This window comes from Heteronotia binoei, chromosome 7 (genome assembly GCF_032191835.1).
Source record: "Heteronotia binoei isolate CCM8104 ecotype False Entrance Well chromosome 7, APGP_CSIRO_Hbin_v1, whole genome shotgun sequence".
Taxonomy (NCBI): Eukaryota; Metazoa; Chordata; class Lepidosauria; order Squamata; family Gekkonidae; genus Heteronotia; species Heteronotia binoei.
In genome coordinates, this window is record NC_083229.1 from 35,562,258 (window position 1) to 35,578,056 (window position 15,799).

Sequence of the window (15,799 nt, forward strand, 5' to 3'; positions counted from 1 at the left end):
GACTGTTATGTTCAGAAGCAAGAGTGCAGAAGTCATTCCAGTCCCAGAAGTATAAGTATCATTTTGAAGGAGAGAATTGTAAACCCACAGAAGTGACTTAAAATATAAAATTCAGTTTCCTCCCTAGGCTAGCTAATTGGAAATTACAAAGAAGATATTAATGATTACCTTGGGATTAATTCAGAGTCTTTTGAATTGCACAGAAATAAGTCCACATGGAACATTCACATTTAATTTTGCAAAAAAGAACTGAGAAGTAAACTATGCTATCATTGTAGTCTTGAATAGGGGAGAAACTGGATACCAGTGGTTGAAGAGGTAAGATACCCAAGATTAGCAGAGAACAGGAAAATGAAGAAGGCTTGCACTTAAATGCTTGCTTTATGTAGCTCATCTCACTTGTGTTTAGCCTTAAAAAGGCTAAGAACAAGCAGTGATGGAAAACCCATGTTTCTTATTTCCCCCCTAAAAGTATCTAACTTCTGAGAGACCAAAGCTTGTTTAGTTTTGTGTTTACATATTTGATTTGAGGAAGCTATTTCCCTGACATCTGTCTGTTAGCCTGCTTTCCAATATTAGGATTTGAAATGTGTCAAATGAGTAATAATTTTAGAAGCAAATCTTTAATAGCTGAAGATTTCTTGGAAGGTAGATTCATTTGAGTGTGGCTAAAGTTTAGTAGCAAGAGAAAGAGACTATTATGCAGAAAATCCTTTACCTGGAGAATAATATGAAAATTCCACACTTCAGAAAACTATGCAGTTTGAATTTATGCTCAGTTCAGCCATACTGATTAGGTGACCTTTGTAGCATTGCAGAGAAAGAAAAAAATTCTGTTGATACTGATTCTAAATAATACTAGGGAAAACCCTATTTCTTAACTAATGTTTCAGGATGATACTTAAGACAAAAAATATATATATGGAATTTTATATATGGAAAATCATTTGTTTGGAAGAAGTTAATGCTTTTTCTTCTGAGCAGAGGGTCTCTTTTAGGAGAAAGGAGAAAGAGATTTTTATAATGGAGGTATTATAAAAGCACATATAAGCCATCATAGCTAAATATAAACTACTTACAATTCTTTACCATTTCAGACTTGTAAAGGTCTTTTTCACAATCAGGGTAATTTTGCAGAACTAAAATGAGGGGTAGGATTGGCAGGTCCAACTCGAAATACCTGAGGGCTTTAGGGGTGGAGCCTGGAGACCTTCCCATTCCCTAAAATAAATACATAAAAATACAGGAGTTATAGAGTTCCCATCCCCTGATGGGGCAGGTGTTCACCTGCTTTTGGGGCCTCCAGTTCATTGCCACAGAGCTGGTCTGTGGGGGAGCCCCACCTCTGATGAGCTTTGGCACGACCCGCACGTCTGGCATGATGACAGCACTCAGAGATGACATTATGACTCTGGCAACACGCTAACATTTGGATAAAAACTCAGTGGTAACCATAGAGTTCCCTCCAAATGATAGAGCATCCCCTGTATGATGTGTCTGGTGCAATGACATCACTTCCAGTGAGGTCTTCGCGTGTCTGCCGAACACTCACAATAACAGGACTGGCTCAACCCAAAACAGTTCAGGTCCCCTGAATACAGTCTTCATTTCCTTATCCTCTTTTTTTTGCCTTCAAAGGATTCCCCAGCAACTGCACTTCTACTAACTGAAAGTGCAATTTGTCATACCCCCAGAAGTCCCTTGTCAGGCTTTGGTCAGCATTTCCAAACACAGCTTTATTAAGGCACACATGGCACACATGTGTGTTCGCACACACGCACATGAAGCAGCCAAAATAAATACAGTTTGCAAGCCACACTTTTGTGATTTCACTGGGGCAATGGTATAAATCACTTTACTTACAGGAGTTGCTGAACATGACAGTCTGCTTCATTTCAACCAGCTTCTTCAGACTAACATAGAAAAATGAAAATAAGAAAAAGAGCAATCTAGAGAGTGGAGTTCTCCTCCATCCTATAATCAGGTTCTAGTTAACTCTTTACTATCCATTCTACTATATGCACAGCTTCTGAAACAAATGCAAAACAGAGGGGCTGTGCTGTCTTCCTTACTCACTGGGAAGTACCACATGGCTCTGCCTGCTTACCCCCCTCCTATGTAGCTTCCCTTCTGCTGAGATTTAAAGGCACACACATATATCCCCAAACACAAAGAGTTTGTCAGCTTCTTCTAAAATGTTCTGCCAATATTTAAAGGCACATGTTGGCTGTTGGGTGGGTGGCTGGCCATTGGCAGGGAAGAGCCTGCAATATCAGGGGATCTGCCACCCAGACATGGGTGCTGGCAAACCTAATGAGGGGGAGTCAGGAGTATGTAGTCCTTGGAAAGAACACTATGGTATTGATAAACTTCATAGCTGCAGAAACCTATCTAAAAATCTGTATGGCTTTAAATAATGTGTTGTATGATGCAGGTTTTTAACAATCTTCATTCTTTTTGTAGTTTTCAGGACTTTGATGTTCAGGGATCACGGCGATGCAGTTCCGATTGGCTAACAATAGGGGCCTACAAAAACATGGAAGGTTACAGAGCTTGTGGGTCTTCTATTCCATCTCCATACATTTCTTCACAAGACCATGTTTGGATCCGATTTCATTCAGATGAAAGTATATCAAGGAAAGGTTTCAGATTGACTTATTTTGCAGGTAAGTGTCAAATACAGAAAGGTTATACAATATTTCCATTTTGCCTGGTGATGTCTTTCCTCCCCCCCCCCCTTTGTATTTTAAAAATGTTGTACATCAATTTCTCTAATATTTTCTGAATACAAGTGTCACAACTTCCCTCTTAATGTATGTAATGCTGCCATCAGGAATTTAATTCCAAACACTTTATTTAATGTTCCCCACTGAATTGTGCCCAGGCTATAAGCCTTCTTCATTGTGGCCCTGAGGATGAGACTCTTATATTTTAAAATCATAGGACTCTAGGTTAATATATAAAAAAATAAAATGTTATTTGTACAATAAGCATATTGGTTTCAAGATGTTTATAGCTTAATTCTTCATTAAATAATAATCTCTTTCACTTCACACAAGCCTCATTCTCTCACTCTCCTATAATACTCTTTCAATATTGTTTTGGCTCTCTATTTAGTTCCTAATATGTCCTCTAAAGTATTCTACTTTTCTTCTCTAGAATCTTAATGCCTTTCACAGCACTAGTATGAGATTCTAATCAGAAGACTGGTTCTCAGTCTCTGTAAACTTCTGACTGACCATGACTGACTATTAACAGCTGTCACTCTGCTAAGAGTTCACTGCTGACTGACTTCCTTCTCTTCACACATACTTCTTAGTTCCGCCCAAACTCTCTCAGTCACCAGCTAATCACCTCACTCACTCATTCCCCCTCTTTCACCCCCCCTTTCTCTACCTACAGTTAAAGGAACGCACACATACAAACTCAGTCACCAACCAATATTGTTTTGGCTCTCTATTTAGCTCCTAATATGTCCTCTAAAGCAGGGCTTCCCAAACTTCCCCCCACCCCTTGGCCCAGTTCTTTCCCCATGGTCCAGGCGGAGAATGCTCAGGGAGCAATACAGAGGCTGCACGCCAGCCAGGAGCTTTCCCATACTTCTCTGATGTTTCTGGTGAGGGCTTCTGGCCAGCGCACAGTCTCAGTATCGCTCCCTGATCATCCTCCGGGCAGAAGACCATCAGGGAGCAATAGCGACACTGCACGCCGGCCAGGTGCTTTCCGCGTCCTTCTCTGATGTTTCCAAACATTAGAAAGGGACAAGGGGGAGGGTTCTGGCTAACACGCAGTCTCAGTATCTCTCCCTGATCGTCCTCCAGGTGGAACATCAGAGAGGGATGGTTTCTGGGCAGCTCACAGTGTCTGTAGCGCTCTCTGAGTGGTACAGGCGGCAGCGTGGGAGGAGGGGCTGGAGCGTGGCGAAGCACGCAGCACCGAAGATAGAGAGGGGAGAAGGGCAGGGGCTGTTGGGCCGCCCCCTGGTGACCCGGTATTGAGGCTTACGTGGCCCAATACCGGGTCGTAACCCTGCAGATGGGAAATGGTGCTCTAAAGTATTCTACTTTTCTTCTCTAGAATCTTAATGCCTTTCACAGCACTAGTATGAGATTCTGATCAGAAGACTGCTTCTCAGTCCTTGCTTTCCCCTGCCTGTCCTAAATTTTACAGTCCGTTCTATCCATCTTTGATAGATCCTGTGCATTTTGTATTTTGGTGTTCTTATAAAACCAGGGCTTGAAATGTAGCACACAAAACTGCTGAGAATATATTATTTTATTGTCAGCTGAAAGAAACAATTATTTTACTGTTAGTTGAAAGAAACTGAATCAATCACATTGGTCTAAATAATCAGTTTTAAAATACTCTTTTTTGGTAGACACTGTTTTAGTTATAATTGATGGCAAAAGCCATAACGATGACAACCATGACGTTGTTCAATGAAAAGAAAATAATGGTATTAATTTAGAAAACAAAATTAATATACTTTTTTTTAAATGTGACTTTTTTTTTAGGGAAATCTAATGAGCCAAGCTGCGATTGTAACCAGTTCCATTGTGCCAATGGGAAATGCATTCCAGAATCTTGGAAATGTAATAACATGGATGAATGTGGAGACAAGTCTGATGAAGAAATCTGTGCCAAAGCAAATCCTCCAACTCTTCCTTCCTTCCAGCCATGTGCATACAACCAGTTTCAGTGTCTGTCTCGCCTCAAAGTTTATACTTGCTTTCCAGAATCTTTAAAATGTGATGGAAACATTGACTGTCTTGATTTTGGAGATGAAATAGACTGCGATGTCCCGACTTGTGGACAGTGGCTAAAATATTTTTATGGTACGTTCAATTCTCCTAATTACCCAGACTTTTACCCTCCAGGGAGCAATTGCACTTGGTTGATAGACACTGGGGATCATCGCAAAGTTATTTTGCGTTTCACTGACTTTAAACTTGACGGTACTGGTTATGGGGACTATGTCAAAATATATGATGGACTGGAGGAGAATCCTCGCAAGCTGTTGCGTGTTCTGACTGCATTTGACTCTCATGCCCCTCTTACAGTTGTTTCTTCTTCTGGTCAAATCAGAGTGCATTTTTGTGCTGATAAGGTGAATGCTGCAAGAGGATTTAACGCTACTTATCAAGTAGATGGCTTCTGTCTTCCATGGGAAATCCCATGTGGCGGAAACTGGGGTTGTTACACAGAACAACAGCGCTGTGATGGCTATTGGCATTGCCCAAACGGAAGAGATGAAACCAACTGCACCATGTGTCAAAAAGAGGAATTTCCTTGTTCTCGGAATGGTGCCTGCTATCCGCGTTCTGACCGCTGCAACTACCAAAATCACTGCCCAAATGGTTCAGATGAAAAGAACTGCTTCTTTTGCCAGCCAGGGAACTTCCACTGCAAAAATAATCGATGTGTGTTTGAAAGCTGGGTTTGTGATTCTCAAGATGATTGTGGTGATGGTAGTGATGAAGAGAATTGCCCGGTCATTGTGCCCACCAGGGTAATAACTGCTGCTGTCATTGGTAGCCTTATTTGTGGGCTGCTCCTTGTGATTGCTTTGGGATGCACTTGTAAGCTGTATTCATTGCGAATGTTTGAGAGAAGGTATGTATTGTATTGTAAAACCTATGCAACAATTTTTAATGTCTGATTTACCTAACTAAAATGTCCAGGCATGAAACTGGGTGTTTATTGGGTTGTATTCTATACCCCCGCCCCTAGCCTGGAAGTCTCCAATAGTACACTTGCCGTGACAAAGAGCCATAACTTAAAATGGCCTCTACACAGGCTGTCACTGAAAGGGTTGATCCCTTTCCACAGCCCCCAGTCTGGAAGTCCCAATATTTTCCAAACAGGACACAACACAAGTGTAGGCCTCTGAATATTACCGAAGGAGTTAATTAACCTGAGTTAACCTTAAAAGGTTCAACTCAAGTTGACTTTGAAATAGCTTGCTAGGGAGATTTGCCAGGTTCCACCATGGCTTCTGATAGTTCCTTCTGTAAGGTTGCCTACTTTCTTGAGCTGAAATGAACAATGGCCATGTTCTTAAATGTACCTTACAGGTCAGCAGAATTTTAGTATTGTATTGCAGGATCAGTTGTCAATATAATCTTTTTGTTTGAATGTTTAGAATATCATCTTGGTCTCTGTTATAGATTGCTAGTTTGCTTCTCATATACCCAACCCTACAGACCACAGGACAGATCCTGAATTAGAGAGCTGTTGGGAATCAAAACAGTTGTTTTTTTATTTCTGCTGGCCTTTTCTCTTTCCCCCTTTTTTCATCTTCTGTTACTTTCTCCCCCTTTGCTTATCCTTATCCTTACTGTCATCGTCCCCCTCTCCATATCGTCATTTCACCACCACCCCATATCATTACCCTCTGCCTCACCTTTCCTGATTCTGACTCATCCCCACCCTTCTTGTTCTCCACCCATTATCTTTCTTTCAGAGCTTTCCCTTACTGTGTCTCCACACTACTTTTACACCCACTGCATACCTTGCTATCACCCTTCTGCCCTTCCCCAATAGGGTGGTTAGTAGGAGGCAATTAATTCTTCTCCATCCCCAGCTTTCACTATCTACATGGAGGCCATGCAGGGCTATAGCCAGCAGGGGCGGGGGCACAGGGGTGGTGCCCCCTATAGAATCTGCAGCACCCCCATCCAATCTTCCCTAATCTACCCCCAATCAATCTAAAGGGAAGATTGGGTAAAATTGGGTGGGGATGCTGCAGGTTCTATGGGGGCACCATCCCGTGCCTCCCCTGCTGTCTACAGCTCTGAGGCCATGTCTTTAGAATTGACTATACTATCCATTTTGCTGTGTTCTTCCGTTTGTTACCTAATCGAGGAATTTGAGTGCAACTAGAAACAGGCAAAGTAATACTTCACATAGTACTTGCAATGCAGAAATTCAGATTTGGTCATACATATTAGCAAGAATTGTGTGTTAACATATCGAACTGTATAATGGATACAGTTTGTAATGTTTTCATCTGTAACATTAAACTTGCTTCAACTTAATTTCTTTGTACATTTTAAAAAGATCATTTGAGACACAGTTGTCAAGGGTTGAAGCTGAGTTGTTAAGAAGAGAAGCACCTCCTTCTTATGGACAGTTGATTGCTCAGGGCTTAATTCCACCTGTTGAAGACTTCCCTGTTTGTTCACCAAATCAGGTAAGAGGTTATGTGTTCTCCAAGAAGTTGCACATTCTCCAGTGTTTTTCTCTGGACTGTAGCTAGTACATGATAATTTGAATAACTCCGTTGCATGTGTCTGGCTCATCAGTTGACTGCTGATTATTTGACAATGGTCAAATGTTTATAAAACCAATGGAGATATTAAAAAATGGGGAAATGGAAGGCAGGTCTAGGATTTTTTAAAAAAAATTCTGATGGCAGCTCTGGGCATGCTCTGAAGCAAAAACTGAAATATTTTCTCATTTGAATGAGTGAAATGCAATTTTGAAAGCTTCTCAATCAAAAAGTTCAGCATTAAAATGCCTGTCATAACCTATAGCATTAGATGATAATTCCTATGTATATAGAAGCCTATACAGCATATTTTCAAGCGTATGTTTGTTTAAATAGTTTGAGCAACAATTAATATGTTGTAATTTGTTTGATAACATTTGATTACAGAGTTCAGTGTTATAACATTTAACTTGATATTGAAATTACTCTGGTAGTCCGTGTAAATTGGGTTCCTCCCCTCGTTCCCACTGTCCTTAATCAAGAAGCAGAGGAGAATCTGAGTGCATGTAAGAGACATTGTCCCATTTTGTATTACCCCCACCACTGTGCCTTTTTTTCTTTACCTGCCTGTATGGCCCAAATTTGGATACCCAAATAGCCACCATCTTCCTGTGAGGGTGCATCCTGCATATTTACCGACATAAAGGAAACTCCTCTCGGCCCGAAAGAGCCAAAGAAAGAATGTTTTATCTGAGATCAGGGCCTCCCTGCATGTTAATCAACATAACCTGCATTCACAGTCCTGTTGTTACTTGTACAAGTTTGTGTTTGTCCAAATTATACTGTTTTCTTGTGTTCACTCCAACATTTGTATTCTAATAGCAACTTATATTTTCTGCTGCCTCTCAGAAGGCAAAAATTAAGATACATGTGCTAAGGTACCAAAAGGAGCAAGTAGCACCTTGTATTTATTTGGGTATATTGCAGTTTGGCTTTTAGAGAACTAGGGGAGCAATATGTCTTGCATTATTCACTGGAACTTACTGCAATGAAAAGTGGCACTAGATTGCAGCCTAAAGGCATTTATACTTTTTTAGTTACATAAATATGCCAAATAGTACAATTTTATATGTTAATAGAGTTATAAATGATGCATTTTATGGCATTAAAGCAGTAGAATATATTTAGCCCTTGATAGGAGAGTGCTGCATATATTTCACCTTCCCCCACAATTTATAGCGTGTGGGGTTTTTTTTTCTGGAAAAGCACTTCTCTACCCACCATGACTTCAAAACTTCTGGAAATTTTAGATCTTTAGAAGACAAAAACACTACTACATAGGTGGTATGTTGACTTTTAATTTAAGTATAGCTTCATTTTTTAAGGAAAAAATGCTTGCATTCTTGCTTTGTAGTACTCATAGACAATCTTAGCAGCACAGTTAAATTTCTTGTACTGGTCAACTATGAATGTCTCCAGACAGACTTATAAAGAATAGTTGCTGCTACTTAATTTCTGGTTTCATTTTATAAAAGACTGATCCTGCAAAGCAAAAGGGAACTGCTGCATGCCAGACTAATCTTCTGAAGCATGAATTGGACTGCAGGGGTCTATAACTTTTTATATTTCAGTTCTGTGTATTTTCTAAATAACTCTCTTTACACACACACACACACACACACACACACACACACACACCCTTCCTGGAAAAGAGGAATCGCTTTAGAGGAACAGTCACAAACCTCATAATCTGTCCACCTTTCCAAGATTAAAATATCCAGGACTTTTGGATGGAGAGGGAAAAAGAAAAACTGAATTTCAAAGCACCCTAAGATTTTCACAGTTCTAACTTCTTGTACCTGGGTCCAGACAATTAGCTGCCTGGCCTCCCTCAGTTTAATATTGAAATCATTTAAAATTATTAATTTTGAGATGTAACTTAATTTCCTGCATGTAAGTTTGAAGGGTAAGTCAGGTTTGTATCCAATGTATAGGGCTTGGGGAAACATTTAAAAATTTAAATGACTGCAATTTCAGATTCTCTGTATTAGACATCAGAATGACTGAATACCATGTGAATTATTTTTCACATTCTTGAGAAAGGATAGATCAAGAAAGTATATGTGACAGGTCTGAGTAACCATTTGCCACCTAATTACAAGGATGTTCTTAATTTCTTGGTACTCTTGAGTTAATGCAGAAAGTGCACTGAACTTTTGGTTTTCTGACGAACAAATTTTTGCTTCTTGCTGTCCTCCCATGCTCCCTTCTCCCCTGCTTCCACATGCATAGAGTATGATTGAAGATTGTCTGATTTCAGAAACTAAAAGTCGGACTATCATTTGCTGCTGTTCTGGAATTAAGTGCAGTTTATCCCAGGACCCTGCATTCTGACACAGCAGAAAACTGATGTATAACTCAAGTCGTCCACAATCTGGGAGCTGTGAATACGCTCTGCATATAAAGAGGAAAAGAAGGGAGGGGGCACCCATGGAAATAAGCCGAGTTCATGCCCATTATCAGCATGCGGGTTTATTTGTGACATCTGAAGGCAGCCAGTCATTCACGCACATACTACTCTACATACCTGCACATGCCATTTTGGTATCCAGAGCCAAGATCTTCTTGCTGTCAACACTACTTGTTAATTTTTTGTCTTGTTACTAACAAAGACTATTAAAATATGTTTCCCGCTCACTGCTATAATAGATGCTCGGTGCCTCACAATTATATCTGTATCTTATTGCCAGGGGAGAATGCACATGTCACTGTCACAAAGTGACAGTGCTGCCTGCCTTGTTTTTCTTTGTGCTACAAAACAAAAAAGCCTTCTTACTATCTTTTAAGTGGCCAGAGCAAGCTCAGTGATGGGCAGCAGAAAGAAATGGCAGGCAGAGTTTACTTTTTAGTTGCATACTCTGGGGGTCAAGTGACTCATCCCAGGTAAGTGGTAACCTGCTGCATGGTTGCTGTATTACACCTTATGAAATAGTTGCCAGGTTGCCACGTGATACTGCATCCATTCCTAAGGCTTGAACATGCCTAACATGATTTTAAATTTTTTCTATTTTTAATGCTAAATCCCCATGCCCTAGCACAATCTGCTTGTGACACACACACACACACACCTGTCCTAAAAAGTGCTTTGCCATGCAAGATGAAGAATTTCTTTAAAGAGAAACAACGTATGGAATTATGTGTATATAGCTCTTTTGAGACCGCCTCTGTGATAACCACTGCAATGCCATAAGGAAAATATATTTCCTTGTATGTTTTGGGAAATGTGTCTGCATATTCATGCTTCTACCTTACGTTGTTGTATCAGTAGATGTGTTATAGCGATATAGATATTATACAGTAATAACTATAAGTATTTGTTTAAGTGCTTTGCTCAGTAAGACTACCAAAGCCACCTTTGAGTTCTTGTAAGTGCCCGCAATAAATCTTCTCTGTTTTACTTGCACGTTTTAGCACCACATGGTGGCGCTTAAAACCTTGCTATGTTAATCTCCCCAGTCCTTATACCATTACTTGAAATTCTTCCAAAAGTCAGACTTTTCTAGTCACTTTAGCTGTTCTCTGTACACAAATGTAATTAAGACATAGCAAAATCTCTTCGTAGTTGTGGCCTTATGTATGCAGTCATGGGACCATTTTTCCATGCAAGATATTTGTCTCTAACGAAACCGTATTTGTTTGGAAGAATATTTACTTTGACAGACCCATCTGTATTACTTAAATTGTGCAAATTACCTTGTCTTTTATGAAAGCACTGAAGAAATAGTTGAAAAGCTACTCAGACTTACACTGAAAAAATGGATCTGTTGTTTCAAGTGCCTAATGTGTATAAAACTTTGCAGTCCTTGAAAATATAAATGGCGACTAGGTTGTATTCTGTGTACATATTTCTCTGAAGAGTTCTTACTCTAAGTGATTCTCTTTTTGCTGTCCAGACTTAAGAGGTCACCAGTCGATTGTTCCACAGACAGGAACAGGGGGTGGATTTGGCAGCACAATGGTACAACTTAGATTGTATCTTTATTAACAAACACCATCTGACAGTTGCTCTGGAGAAATGAAATGGGTTCTTCATTCTTCTTAGATGTATGCAGGGCTTTTCTTGTAGCAGGAACTTCTTTGCATATTGGGTCACAAACCCCTGATGTAGCCAATCCTCCAAGAGCTTACGGGGCCTACTGTAAGCTCTAGTAGGATTGGCTAAATCAGAGGTGTGTGGCCTAATATGCAAAGGAGTTCCGGCTACAAAAAAAGTTCTGGGTGTATGTATGCATATATTTTTTTCTTCATAGCTTTTAACTTGTTTTTTTTTTCCTTTCAGGCTTCAGTTTTAGAAAATCTGAGACTAGCAGTGCGATCTCAGCTTGGGTTTACCTCCATTAGGCTTCCAATTGCTGGACGGTCAACTAATATTTGGAACCGAATCTTTAATTTTGCAAGATCTCGTCATTCTGGGTCCTTGGCATTAGTTTCATCGGATGGAGATGATATTACCAGCCAGAATGCTAACAGAGAAGCTGAAAGAAATGGCTCTCACCGAAGTCTCTTTTCAGTCGAATCTGATGATACAGACACAGAAACCGAACGAAGAGACACAGCGGGTGCTGTCGGTGGCATTGCTGCTGCTTTGCCTCAAAAAGTCCCTCCCGTGACAGCAGTGGAAGCCACTGTAGTCTGTGGAACTTCTTCAGTTCAGAATACCAGCAGTGGTACGGATAGCGGAAGGGAAGCAACTAGTGCAGAACACCCAAATTCAAGTCCAGGACGCCATCAGTTTTCTAGTGCACTTAGTCGTATGACTCAAGGGTTACGTTGGGTACGCTTCACTTTAGGGAGATCAAGTTCAGTAAATCAGAACCAAAGTCCTTTGAGACAGCTTGATAATGGGGTGGGTGGAGGAAGAGATGAAGATGACGATGTTGAAATGCTAATTCCAGTTTCTGATGTAGCATCAGACTTTGATGTGAATGACTGCTCAAGACCTCTACTTGATCTCACCTCAGACCAAGGACAAGGGCTTCGACAGCCTTATAGTACGACGCATAATGGAACACGGTCCTGTAATAGAGATGGTCCCTGTGAGCGCTGTGGGATGGTACACACTGCTCAGATACCTGACACTTGCTTAGAAGCAACACTGAAAAATGAAACTAGCGATGATGAGGCTTTGCTACTTTGTTAAGAGTATGGATTGAATGGGTGGAGTTGTATGCAAGTTGGAGCAATATTGGTGATTGTTTTGTACTTTGTAATTAAAGAAAAACTGGGGGGGGGGGATTGTTTAAGAAAAAAAAATAATCCAGGGCAAAACATTTTATTGTGCATGACTTAAATGAATTTGTCCTGTGGGCATATAATGCAAAAGTTTTCCCAGCTCAGCATACGTAATGTACGTCTTTTATAATGTGGTTATTCTTTAAAGGTCATCTTCTGAGGGCTTTTGCCACAGCTGCTTTTCCTCTTTGTGTTCTTAAAGCTTGTTTAGGGAACTGACCAGACACAGCATCTTTATAGTGTATGAAAATAACAATTAACAAAAGATCTTTGTAGAGTTCTGCAATACACATATTCCACCCTTGTCATCTGACAAGGGTCCATGTTGAAGAACTTCATATGGCCAGCATGCATCTGTTGTTTGTTCCCTTACACATACTTTAAGGATTAAGGCAGGATGAGATAACATGGGAATGATCCTCAGCATCAGATAAGTTTAACATAGTGTGTAATTCGCAACAGAAATTTGGCTGCTCAGCTACTTCTGGCTGTGTACAACTCACTCCAGGTTGACTGGCTAGTTTGTACAGAATATTTATTCCCCTTTGAAGTCAAATCCAGTGTACTATTGCCAATATAATTTTACTAAATGCTCGTTATTGCTGGTTTTTTTCCTTTTGTGGTTTATAAAATTTTGTCTAATTCTTATTGAATGTTATGATGAACTTTTTCAGAGAGAGGAGAGAATTTCTCCAACACACTATATATTTTTTTTTCTTTTAAGAGTTCAAAAAGCAGTTAATTTGGATAAAATGAGGGCAAAAAAAATCTTTTGTAGTTTTTATAACATTGACTTTAATAAGTTGGTCTACAGTGGTACAACCAAAAGGTGTAAAAATCAAAGTAACTTTTCCATCTATCTTTTAAGATAGATAGCTGAAGCAGTTAAAATATGCATTAATTCTTGTAAATAATGTGTTTGTTTGTTTTTTCTAAAAAAGCTGAAACAGGTACATGTTACTCAAGAAAATATGTTTCAACTGCTAATGATTTTATTCCTAATAGGGTTTAAATTTGTTTTGGTCTAAAGGGATTTGCACTAAAATTAAAGTCTCTGAAGAGCTTAGTGCACAAGCACTATCACTTTATTATTCTCTAATACAGCAATGATCATATTCTATTTCTATGGCTCTGGTTTTAGGTTCTTGCTTTCATCAGTCATTGTTGCTGCAATTGAATTTCCTTTGCTTTACTAATTTCCTATTTATTCATTGTGTATTTAAGAGCTGGTTTATTTGACATCAGTTTGTTGTGCTTTTTTTTTAAAGAATCATGTATTTCAAAGTTTTTATTTTTGTTTGTTTCATCACATTGTTGGTGCAAAACACACCATTGGGGGACAAATGTTCATAGCTTACAATTTTGTGACCAGCAGGTGGTTGTTGTTGCTACTAGATGATATCGAGAACCTACATCTTTTGAGAAGGTTAAATTTGTCAGTTGCTGTTCTATTTATTCTTTGCCAGTCTAAGTAGGCTTAATGATTTAGTATAAAAAAGTATTTTTGTGTGACTGTATGCTATTTATTAAATTTCATATAATTTTGCTGAATGTCATTTTAAAGCATGCTTAAAGTCTTGTGGATTTCTTGTCATGTTATGCTGTCGGGAACATTGACAATGTTTTAAGATGTATCAAATTAAAAATGTATTGAGAATTTTTAAACATAAGTAGAAAACATGGTATAAATCAAATTTAAGGTGATAACTTTGATCATAGACCATTGAGAACATGTGTGACACAATTTACAATTTTACAACTGTGGAATAATAGGTGTGTTTCACTGTTTGGAGATTATCTATTTCATCACTGTTATAGAAATATGAGAGTGCAGTAGGCTGTATAATTTTCTACATACTTTGTATTTGTAAAATGCGAGTATGGCCTGGTGAGCTAAATAGTCACATGTCCCACACCAGCATGTAACTATTAACAGGCTGTGCAAAACTTGGGAGTGTTTGGTAATTTAGTATTTACCAACTTCTTGATACATGTGACACTTGTATCATTCTTTCTGGATTAAAATAGGAAGCACTCCATTCACTCTTGCACTCAGATGGATACTATTTTTCTTAGTCTGGCGCATGTTGACAGACCATTATGCATCTTCCTGTGGAGTTAGACTGGATCTAAACTACTTCAAAGATGTTCAGTATCTGGACAAATAAAAGGACAAATCAGGTAGCATAGGTTTCAACTTTTCACTTAGTTACCTATAGCCAGGGCCTTTTTGTAGCAGGAACTCCTTTACATATTAGGCCACATACCCTGATGTAGCCAGTCCTCCAAGAGCGTACAGGGCCTGCTGTAAGCTCCAGGAGGCTTGGCTACATCAGGACTGTGTGGCCTAATATGCAAAGGAGTTCCTGCTACAAAAAAAGCCCTGCCTATAGCTCTTAAGTCATGGAGCCAATTGGGAAGGAAAATTTGGTGCTGGGGTTCCAATTGGATTTGGTGCAGGGTGGGAAGGAAGTAGGTGGCCTTTTAGGATAACAGCATTACCTCCAACAGGTTCAGCTGCCATATGTGAGTCTTTTTATTACAGGAAACTACATTTACTAGCTCAGCAAGAAATGAAATAACCCTTAATAGGGGCATTTATATCATATCTACATTACACAGTTTGCAGCAATATTTTGCATTTGAATTGCCACCTGGCATTGCTATGTTAAGGGTTGCTTTAAAAAAAAAAACTTTCACATTTGGCAATTTTGGGCTGTATCAACAGAAGTATAGTGTCCAGGTCAGGTGAAGTGATGGTATCGCTTTACTCTGCTTTGGTAAGACCTCACCTGGAATATTGTGTTCAATTTTGGGCACCACATTTTAAGAAGGATATAGACAAGCTGGAACAGGTCCAGAGGAGGTTGACGAAGTTGGTGATGGGGCTGGAGACCAAGTCCTATGAAGAAAGGTTCAAGGAGCTGGGCATGTTTAGCCTTGAGAGAAAGCAGCTGAGACATATGATCACCATCTTCAAGTACTCGAAGGGCTGTTGTATAGAGGATGGTGCAGAATTGTTTTCTTTGCCCCAGAAGGTAGGACCGGAACCAGTGGGTTGAAATTACATCAAAAGAGTTTCCGGCTCAACATTAGTAAGAACTTTCTGACAGAGCAGTTCCTCAGTGGAACAGGCTTCCTCAGGAGGTGGTGGGCTCTCCTTCCTTGGAGGTTTTTAAGTAGGCAAGATGGCCATCTGAAAGCAATGCAGATCCTGTGAATTTTAGGAGTAGGCATTTGTGAGTTTCCTGCATTGTGCAGGGGGTTGAACTAGATGATCCTGGAGGTCCCTTCCAC

At 39.7% G+C, this 15,799-nt stretch overlaps 1 protein-coding gene across 2 annotated transcripts in view; it reads left to right on the plus strand.

Moving 5' to 3' along the window:
* LRP12 (LDL receptor related protein 12) overlaps positions 1 to 14,053 on the plus strand; it is a 59,406-nt gene extending 45,353 nt beyond the window's left edge. For both annotated transcript variants that reach the window (XM_060243339.1, XM_060243340.1), the window contains 4 exons: positions 2,464 to 2,666; positions 4,515 to 5,613; positions 7,060 to 7,192; positions 11,550 to 14,053. In XM_060243339.1, the coding sequence (XP_060099322.1) occupies positions 2,464 to 2,666; positions 4,515 to 5,613; positions 7,060 to 7,192; positions 11,550 to 12,410 (2,296 nt within the window). In that variant the 3' untranslated portion in view covers positions 12,411 to 14,053. The remainder of the gene's footprint in view (positions 1 to 2,463; positions 2,667 to 4,514; positions 5,614 to 7,059; positions 7,193 to 11,549) is intronic.
* The last annotated feature ends 1,746 nt before the right edge of the window (positions 14,054 to 15,799 follow it).